Raw genomic sequence first — 10244 nt, forward strand, 5'->3', positions numbered from 1 at the left:
CTCTCCACAGCATATCCTTAAGATCTCCAGCTTCTTACTCATTCAGCGTCCTACTTATATTCCAGTCTCATACTCCCGAAATTTACTTATTAAATTAATATGGACAATGAGCTTGTTGTACATTTTTGTCCTGAAAATTTTAGTACCTTTCCCTTTTTGTAATACATCCTGTTCGTCCCGTTTTTGTTTTAAGGATGCACAGCTTCTTAAATATTGTCGTGGGTCTTAAGTTGTTTCTCGGCTCCCGGAATCGCGTATTTCCTCTTCCTAATCTCGGCAAGGTCTCAGTGACAGTACAGGAGCTCGGGTGAGAGCGGAGGGAGCCCAGGCACTCTCGCGAGACAGCGGGACTCCTCGCCCCCAGCTCCACGCCGCCGCGGGGCCGCCTGGGGGTCGGCCATAATGCAGGCCCGGGATACCGGCGGCTTCCTCAGGGCTCTAAAAGTGTACCTGCAAGCGGATGTTGAGGACCACGGAGCCCGCGATGTATAAGTACGGGAAGTTCATGCGCAGCTGCCAGGCCAGCTCGAAGAAGGCGAGGAGGGTGCGGGAGAGCCCCTTGCAAAAGAGCCCGTACGAGCCGGGGGCCGCGGCCAGGCTCGAGGCCTTGAGAGCCAAGGATGACGGAGCCGCCGCGGTGGCCATGGACGCGGTGTCGCCGCTTGCCCGGTGCGGTGCCTGGAGCGCAGGGTGACCGTAGACCCCGCGGACCCCCCGACTGACGGCGGTGACCGGGAGGGGCCGGGGGCTAAGCGGCAGCTGGGTTTACACTCGCGCCTGACGTAGCCGCGGCTTTCTCTATATTTTAAAATTTCTATTATACACATTAATATCTGTACAACTAGAAAACAATGTTCAAAGAACTGCCCACATGGGCTTCTGTGCAAGTTACTAGAAAAATGTCAGTATAAAGCAAATTAAAGAATTGGACCTTTCACTTTGGAGCATGCATTTTCAAATGGTAAATAAATGAGCTGCAGGAAGAATCTGAGAATTACTGTAAGTGAGATTTTAAAGGCACGTTAGAGATCACTGCATCAACCTCTTCATTGTGCAGATGAGGAAACTGAGAGAAGAATAGGAGAAGAAAGTCAGCATCCTTGACGCAATAAATCATTACCTTCTTAACAAACTTGAGATGGACATTAATTCCTTAAAAGGTTTTTGATCTCTTGCCCTTCAGATAAATCAAAATCAAAATTAACAATGTGATCTTTAGCCTCTGCCCTGAGTGCAGAATTTAGCTAGCACAGAAGAAATGAGTGTTCTGCAGCATTCATTTTCTCTTTAAAAGCTACAGTGATTCAAAAAACAACAACAACAAAAAACCCAAATGCTGTCCCTTCCCCTCCACCAAAGCAAGTGTTGCTCTTGCTTCCATTAGCTGAGAAGAAAAAGACTCCTTGGAGGACATTCTCTTACTTTTGTGTGAGTGCACATGCGTGTGTGCATGCCTGCGTGTGTGTGTGTATTTCTGATTGTGAAAGCATTAGACATCCATTGTAGAAAATGTCGAAAATGCTGAAAACGATATAGAAAATCTTATGCATATATTATATTGTCACTCCAAAACAATGATAGTTAACATTATAGTTCTAGATTTCTCCCTTCTCTCTTTCTCCTTTTCTCTTCTCTTTCGATAGCTTTTTAAATCAATCTTTGTTAGTCCACTGAAAAAGAATCCATTCCCTAACACATCTGCCCAGCCCTGACCTCGCTGACTATCTCCCGGCACACTCAGTCAAGAGCTTATGGGGGCTGATGTGGTTTCAATTGTTGTTCAAAGACATTCCCTCCCTGGCCCGAACCACAACCTCCATGGGAGTAGAAACTTCCAGCTCCTTGATATCCAGCTCGGCAGGTGATTTGTTTTCACCAAGGAGATTTTGAATGATACAAACAAAAGCTTGAAATGTATTTGCATGGGAGGTTTGTCCTCTCCCACTTTTGCCATTGCTCTGAGAAAAGTTTTCCTCTGGTGACTGCTGCTCCTTCTGCCAGGAGCCCAGAGTAGAGCAGAGATGATTCAGGGACCCTGTACACCTGAGGCAAGAAGCAGAGTCACCCCAGCATGCCCGCACCTGAGTGAAAGAATAAATGATTGTTGCTCTAAGCCATTGAGCATTGGCATGCAGAGACTACACATAGAAAGGTACCTCAAGGCAGAGTCCCCACTGCAGATGCTAAATGGGCCTCTTCATGTCAAGGAGATTTTCCTTTGTTAAAGTTTCTTTGACTTATTTTGATTTTTTTCCACCAGTCATATTCTTCTATTTTCCCTGAGGCACTATGGTGGTCCAATGAACATTTTTAACCTGACTTTCCTCAGGTCATTTATCCCTTCTACTGAGACAGTTTATAATGCATAGTCATCTTTTTACTGTTTTGATTTATTACTATCTCATTGTGTCCATTTGAGGAAGTGAACCTGAACTCCAACAGACAAGAATCAAGTGAAGGAAAAATAGTGACAGAGTCTGTGAGACCTGAAGTTAAAAGAAGTCCCATGAATGTACACAGTAAAGAGGAAGGCAGGCTGAACCCCTAGTGTCCGTGGGAAGGGAGAGAAACTCAGATGCATGTAGACTGAGTAGTGGGCGTACAATCAGAGGGTTCAGGCTCTGGCAGATCCCAGCCTCCATGAGACCCTGTGTGGACATCTGGTATTTGGTTTTTTAACTTGGCAGACTGGCTACCCCCCTTTCTTTTGGTTGATGCATTCCAATCGCTTTTAGGAAAGTATTCCCTTTCACTACTGCATGTAATCTTGGAAGGACTGAATCAATGAAGTCTAGCCTCCTCTGGCCGTGTTGAGCACGTGACCCATACCTGGATATTTGGACCTTCCCACTTAAGATTTTAAATCTTGCCCACAATGACATCAAGAAGGAAAACTCTCAGAGATGATTCATCCTGAATAACGAAAAATTGTCCACTAATTTCCACTTCCTAGACTTCTGGCACTGTGTAGGCCCCTTGTTCTTCCAAAAGACTACTGCAAAGTTTTCCCTTCAATTCAGGATATTGTAATTAAGTCTCTGGTTCTTATTGTTAGTATTCCAGTGTCTGGTGTTTTCCACCAAAGAAACTTAACCAATATAGCATAGATTTGGAAAAGACCTGGGTTGATACTCAGGCTGGAATTACCCTTATTGCATTTTGATTTTTTAAAAATATTTCTGCCATGGGCTTCCCTGGTGGCGCAGTGGTTGAGAGTCCGCCTGCCGATGCAGGGAACACGGGTTCGTGCCCCGGTCCGGGAAGATCCCACATGCCGTGGAGTGGCTAGGCCCGTGAGCCATAGCCGGCTGAGCCTGCGCGTCCAGAGCCTGTGCTCCGCAATGGGAGAGGCCACAACATTGAGAGGCCCGCGTACCGCAAAAAAAAAAAAATTTCTGCCATGAAAGAAAGGCATTTTATGTTTTTATGAGCATATGATATACTCTTATAGTAAACATTTTGAATAATTCACAAAAAGCAAAAATAATAATGAAATCTCCTGAAATCCTACCTGAGATCATGAGCACCACTAACATTGCTTTGACCATCTCTTCATGTGTCTCTTTGCACAGCTCTGTGTAATTTAACACGAATGGGATTGTATGGTACGTGCCGTTTCTATGGTGAATAACCTCTTAATACAGTCTTTTTTGTTTGTTTTTGCTTTTCTCTCCTTTTCCACTCACCTACCAATGCCAATATAACCCAGTTGATACCTTTTCATAGCTTTCCTTCTATTTAGATAATTATATACTTATATATTGCATATACAAATGCATAGATACTTTTTCTGTTGTTTCAGAAAACTAGGATCATATTACTGCATTTTGCTTTGCTCATTTCACCCTTCACAGTTGAAATCTATCCAAGTTATCTTATTTCCACAGTCAGTGAGCATTCAATTTTGCAGACAAGCCAACATTTATTCAACCATTCCCATATAGATAGGCATTTTTTGTAGTTCAGTCATTAGATTAATGAAGCAATAAACATTGCTATGAAAACTGAAAGAAAATGATAGAATATTTTCGCTGATAATATGATTGTATACCTGGAAAACTCAAGAGATCCTAGTAAAAAAATGAATGAAACAAGTAAGGGTACATGATAAGGTGACTGGGCCCAAGACAGGTATACAGAAACAATAGTGTCTTTCTATGCTAGACCTAAAGGGAGGAAAAATAATCAATTCATGGTAGCAACTAAATGAAAAAGATTTCTTAGGAATGAATTTGATAATAAATAGTATCATACCTATAACAAAAAAAACTATTAAATCTGAAAGGACATAAAATAAAATAGGAGTAAATGGAACACTGTATTTTTTGGATATAAGATAATATCATTAAAACATGACTTCTCCCGTAATTAATATAAAATGTATAAATATATTTAATTCAATTCCAGTTTTGTGATGGTTGTTCTCTTTAAACAAGATAAAATGATCTTTGAGAAAATATGAATAAAACAGTCTGATAGTACTCAAGAAATGTATAAAGAAGACTAATGAGGGCTTCCCTGGTGGCGAAGTCGTTGAGAGTCCGCCTGCCGATGCCGGGACCTGGGTTTGTGCCTGGGTCCGGGAGGATCCCACATGCCGTGGAGCAGCTGGGCCCGTGAGCCATGGCCGCTGAGCCTGCGCGTCCGGAGCCTGTGCTCCGCAACGGGAGAGGCCACAACAGTGAGAGGCCCACGTACCAGACACACACACAAAAAAAAGAAGACTAATGAGAGGGACCCTAGTTAAAAGATGCTAAAAGGCATTATAAAGTTGCTTTACACAAAACATGATGATACTGACATACTTTTCTCTAATCCTTTTGCTAAGTACAGCTAGAAATTGTAAACATTATCTATAAAACCAACCTAAGAAGACTGTGTAAGTTGAAGAAAAGAAGGTAAATGGATTAGGGACCTCAGCATCCAAAGAATAACACAGGGGTAAGTTCCCTGCATTTTCTTTTTGCTTCATATACCCCAGACTTGGAGCTGAAGGAGCCAGTAACCCAGAAATTCCAACAAGCGCAGACAAAAATGGTCCCAACAAAAGTCTGCTCTTTCCAGTCAAAGGAGCAGGAAAAGGAAGTCTGGCAAAGCAAAAAAGTATTAGACGATAACTCTTCCATTCCCAGCAACACCGCAGAAAAAACTATCACGTCATCCGAAGCCCTGCCAAGGAAGGTGGAGTAGAGAGCCCAGATGTCCACATTTGCCAGGCTGGAAAGGAGGTACCCTATCCCCCACCGAAACCACCACCACCATGACGGTTATCAGAAGAGGCTGCGGAGAGAGCCAGGATTTTCATCTCCGCTGGAGGCAATGACCCCATACGCCACCTGTGGTGTCAGCCTGGACTTCCACCCACAATTGGCAGTAAAGAAGCATCCTCCCCACTTCCCACGGGAAGCTTAGTGGAGAGTCAGGACTTTTACCACTGCTGAGTGATAATGAGGTGACCCTTCCGTGGTGTCAGTGGAGGACACGTAGGGAACATTAAGGAGACACTTGTACCTCTCCCAGCCTGGAGGATGTGATCCAAAGTCTCATGAGGAGCCAGAACTCCCAGTTTCACAGTAGTAACGCAGAGCCCCATCCCACCCCACCCCGGGTGCTAACAGAGGCTGAGTGGAGAACTTGGGCTTCTACCCCAACTTGACAGCAGCTAGACTATGCACTCCCTGCCCCTGCTACGGCAGTGTCAGGCAAAGTCAACTGAAAACAGAAGGTTTAACTAAGTTAAGAATTTCATAACATAACACCCCAAATGTCCAGACTTCAACTGAAAATCGCTTGTCATGTCAAGAACCAAGAAAATCCCAAATTGAATGAAAATATGCAATCAACACCAAGATGGCAGAGACATTAGAATTATCAGACAAAGATTGTAACCAGCCATGATCAAAATGCTTCAGTGAGCCTAAAGACAATACATATTAAGTTCTTCCGCACATAGCACAGGTCTTAACCTACATAGTAGCTTAATAAATGATAAAATAAACTAAGTTGATGGTATGGTTAGGTAATGACTAGCTGTATCCACCTTAGGAAAATGTGCTTAGCAATTATAATAAATAGAATCCATTTCCTCTCCAGATCACTGCTCTGAACATAATCCTGTCTTCCAGATGTCCGAGATCAAGGTCAGACTATAACTGGGGGTATGGGGTACTGAGGGGAGAGGGAATTAGGGAGATGGTATCAAAATTTTGTTCTCTGAGGGAAGCTCCAACTATTCCTAGAAGGAATGCCTTCCTCAGAGGAAAAGGATGACATCCAACATCCTTGTTCACAAGAGAAAGAAGCAATGCTGCCTGCAGAAGAAGGAGCTGGGGTCTTTGAGTGACAAAACAGGGACCTGGGCTCTATTCTGGGGAGGTCCCAAGGTGGGACTGAGTCTAGTGCTCATAAGACTTCAACTCAGTGAAGGAAACAGAAGAAGGAGCAAGAACAACAGGAGATGAAACAGGAGGATCAGGAAAGGAGAGAGAAGAATGAGATGGAATGACAGACTCAGAGGAAGGGCAGTGACTGGGTCCAGGAAGGAAGCAGAGTCAGACACTGGGATCCTTGCAGCTCAGACCTTTCTCATTTACCCAAGGACTCACTGTGTGTATTCTGCCAAGCTGAACTGTGGTTATAAGATGACACACAGTGATGCCTGCTACCTTCCTCTGAGTCATGCATACCATTTGGGATTCTCCCTTTGATTCCAGCTACATAAGCAAAAAATAACTGTATCCCAGTTATAACACTGGGATGTCGTAAAACCAACATCCTTTGTCATTCTTTTTAAAAATTTTCACTAGCATTTACTGAGCAGCAACTTTGGACCTGATGTAGAACCGGGCTCTGAGGGATTCCGAGCTGATGAAAAAACCCTTTGGGAGCCCCCAGATTGAGCAACAGGAGGGTGACCAGGAAGTATTTGAAAGAAAGGTAAGAATCCAAAAGTTATTTTAAAAAAAGATATAGATATTTTTAATTATTACACATTTTAATAGAAAATTATATGATTATTAAAGTCAACAGATAAGAGATAGATTGGGGAAATATTTATAACACAGATATATGATAATTTAATATGACAAAACTTGTCCTAAATTTACAACAGAAAGACAACTATCCAATAGAAACACAAGTAAAAGATACAAAGAAGAAATTGATAGAAGGAAAAATGCAAAAATCAATAAACATGTTGAGATACTTGACCTCACTAGGAATAAAAGAAATGCAAGATAAAACAGTCTCTCTCCATGTTCATCTGGGCCAGAGCAATCGCAGATCAGGTTTGGTCGAACTTAGGTATCTTTGTCAGGAGAGCTCTTTTAAAGGCTCTCTGGGCTTTCTGGTCTATTTGCTTCCAGCCAGTCCATGAAGTAGCAGCTTCAGCCAGGGATCCTGTCAAGTCATATTGTTCAAGGGAGATGGGCTTGGGGGAACTGGCCTCCCGGTGGAAGGTACAGGTGCTTTGCCCATCCCTCTCCACCACAGTATTCAGGTTCCCCCCAAACTCTGCCTCAGCAAGTTGGAAGCACAAGTCTAGAAGCAGGAAGCACCTCAAATCAGCCTCCTGCAAAGTAGCACTGCAGGACATCTTCGCTGTGCTAGCCATAGAATGTGGAATTAGAGGCAGCTAGAAAAGACCTTGCTGGAGTTGTATTTATAGGGTGTGGAGGAGGCGATCAGGATTGTCCGGTATTACCCTCTTTCTCACATCCTAGCCTAGTCTGTCTGTAGCGTGGGGATCAGCTTTTTCAACTCTGCAAGGCTGCAGGTTATTTTACTCCCACTTGGTTGGATTGCAGGCTTCAGACAGTCTTCCTGACTGAGGCCTCTCTGCTTCTCTTTGGTCCAGATCAAAGGAAGCACCTCACTTCCTTGGAGGGTTTGATGGTAGCTGCTATCCAAATTGGCCTACCAATAAACCATACCTCCAGATATTCTTGTCCTTGCATAGCCCTCTCCCCTAGAATTTGGACTGTCCGTTTGAGTCTCTTTTAACCTATAGAATGCAGTGCAAGTAACACTTTGTGACTTCCAAGGCTGAATTATAGTCAGTCTCTCAGCTTACATCTGGGCCTCTTGGAATGCTAGAAACAGTCCCTCTTAAACCCAGCTGCCATGCTTTGAGAATCCCAAGTCACAGGGAGAGATCACATGAAGGCACTCTGGTCAACAGCCCAGCTGAGCTCCTGGAAAGCAATCGGCATCAACGTCCAGCTCTGTGAGTGAGCTGACTAAATATCCAACCCACTGAGCCTTCAGATAACTGCAGATCCAGCCACCATCAAACTTCAGTATGACTGACTATAAGCAAGAACCACCAAGCTGAGCCCAGGCAACCTGCAGAACCATGACAGATCATTATAAATATGTGTTTTAAGCCATTGAGTTTTGGAGTGGTTTTTAACGTATATTAGACAATCAAAAAACAGGACTTATTAAAGGCAGGGAGAAGTGGCCAACTTCAACCTCCTGATTTTTTTCCAAGATCCCTACTGCTACACTTTTGAAATATGAGTGGTCTGAATCTCAAAAGCCAACACATGATAATTCAACCAGTTAATTCATTACTGCATAATAAGGCATGCGAATCCTTCTGCCTGAAATAGAGGGTTTTCCACCCACTACCCTTCTCAATATGTCAGTTCAGCCAACTCCACATCAGTGCTTGACACTTTCAACCCCTGCTTTCTGGTGCCAAACTCTACATTTGGCTCCTTCAATTGAACAAAAGACTCATTCCAAAATGGCTTAAGTATTGAGAAAATGTATTGATTCACATAATTTAAAAGGCCAGACTTTTTTCTGGCTCCAGGAAGGCTCACAGGATATTCCCTCTGCTTCTTCTGGATCCATTTCTTCTTCAAGCCCTTATCTTCAAGCCTAAGGCTCTCAGTAGCTTTTGACTTTCCCTCATGTCTTTAGCACTTACAAGTTTCACATAATTATAAAGATTCATTTTAAATCCTGGCCCTAGCTTTTACTAACCTGTGACCTTGGGCAAGTTAAAAAAGCTCTGGCTTTACTTTTCTTCTCTATAGAATGGAGACAATAATCATAATATATCTCTTAGAGTTGTAAGTATTAAATGAGTAAATATACATAAAGCACTTTAAACTGTGTCCACCATTGAGAAAGAGCCCTAAAAGTGTTATTGCTGTTGTTGCTATTCATAGTAATAGTAATACTAGCAGCAGTAGTAGTAGCAATAGTAACATTCTCTACCGCCAACCCAGCACAGCAGAGAAAAAAGAATCTATGTTCCAGCAAGCATCCCATGAGGTTCCTTGGCTCCCTTTGGGTTCCCTGAACCCAAGCCCCAAAGGTGGATCAGTTGGATCAAGATGCTCAGAGTGATACCTGGAACCAGGGTGGGGGTCAGTCCTACAAGGCTGGGAAAGAAGAGCTCTGCCAGGAGAGAAAAGGGGTTATGGATTCCAGGGAGGCAATAGGCATCCCCTAGGAAGAGAAACTCTCAGTACTCAGGCCTCACTGCCATACTGCTGAGCCCACCTTGGCAATGCCTCCTCATGTTCTTCCCTCAAAGGCCACTAATGAAAAGACTAACCTTAATCAGTCTGATTCGGAACAAGAGACTTTCTCATACTCCTCTGAGCATCTCTCTGTGTGTAGACTATGCTCTTGGCAGAGATGGAAAATTGATGGAGTAGCAGGGGAGCCTGTTGCTTCTGCTGCACTCTCACTGACACCCTCTCCCCACACCAGAATGTTCTCAGACCTGGGCAGACTAAGGAAGGGGCCCCTGCATTCTGAGGTCTCTGCCAGGACCACACACATCCCCTGTTTAGGACCTTCCTGCTGGGGTGCAGAAGGAGCATGCCCAAATACTAAATTCTCTGCGTGCCAGACTTCAAGTCTTTTTCCAGCTCCAGGAAATCCTTTTCATAGTGGGTCCAGATGGATTTGTATTTTTCAGAGCAAGACTGGTTCATGTAATCAGTAGACCATAAATCCCCTCCCAACAGTGCAAGGAGAAAATGCCACACTACAAATGATACATGTTGTTTCTTGGTCTCAATAAAACATTTGTCTCTCTTGTACATAATTAATTGTTAATTGAAAGTATGATGAATTATAGCTGCCTATAATTAATTTACTAAGAGGCTTCAGTGAAATATGACTCTGAGCCTTTCTCTAGACTTATTTTTGCTTTACCAAGCAGAGGCAGAATTGGATCCTGTGCAGATTCTTTTGCGGCCTGCTGTGTTCTAAGCATGACA

General features: G+C 43.4%; 1 protein-coding gene across 1 annotated transcript; it reads right to left on the reverse strand.

Moving 5' to 3' along the window:
- Nucleotides 1–348: 348 nt before the first annotated feature.
- Nucleotides 349–768, reverse strand: LOC308621869 (small integral membrane protein 10-like protein 1). The gene has a single exon (XM_081242684.1). The coding sequence runs from the start codon at nucleotides 643–645 to the stop codon at nucleotides 439–441; it is 207 nt and encodes a 68-aa protein (XP_081098810.1). The 5' UTR covers nucleotides 646–768; the 3' UTR covers nucleotides 349–438.
- Nucleotides 769–10244: the final 9476 nt, after the last annotated feature.

This window comes from Mesoplodon bidens (assembly GCF_964165515.1).
Source record: "Mesoplodon bidens genome assembly, chromosome: 1".
NCBI classification, from domain to species: Eukaryota; Metazoa; Chordata; class Mammalia; order Artiodactyla; family Ziphiidae; genus Mesoplodon; species Mesoplodon bidens.

What these genes read in the sequence shown, in the direction of transcription:
- LOC308621869 (XM_081242684.1), bottom strand. Translation starts at nt 645, where the DNA reads ATGGCCACCGCGGCGGCTCCGTCATCCTTGGCTCTCAAGGCCTCGAGC.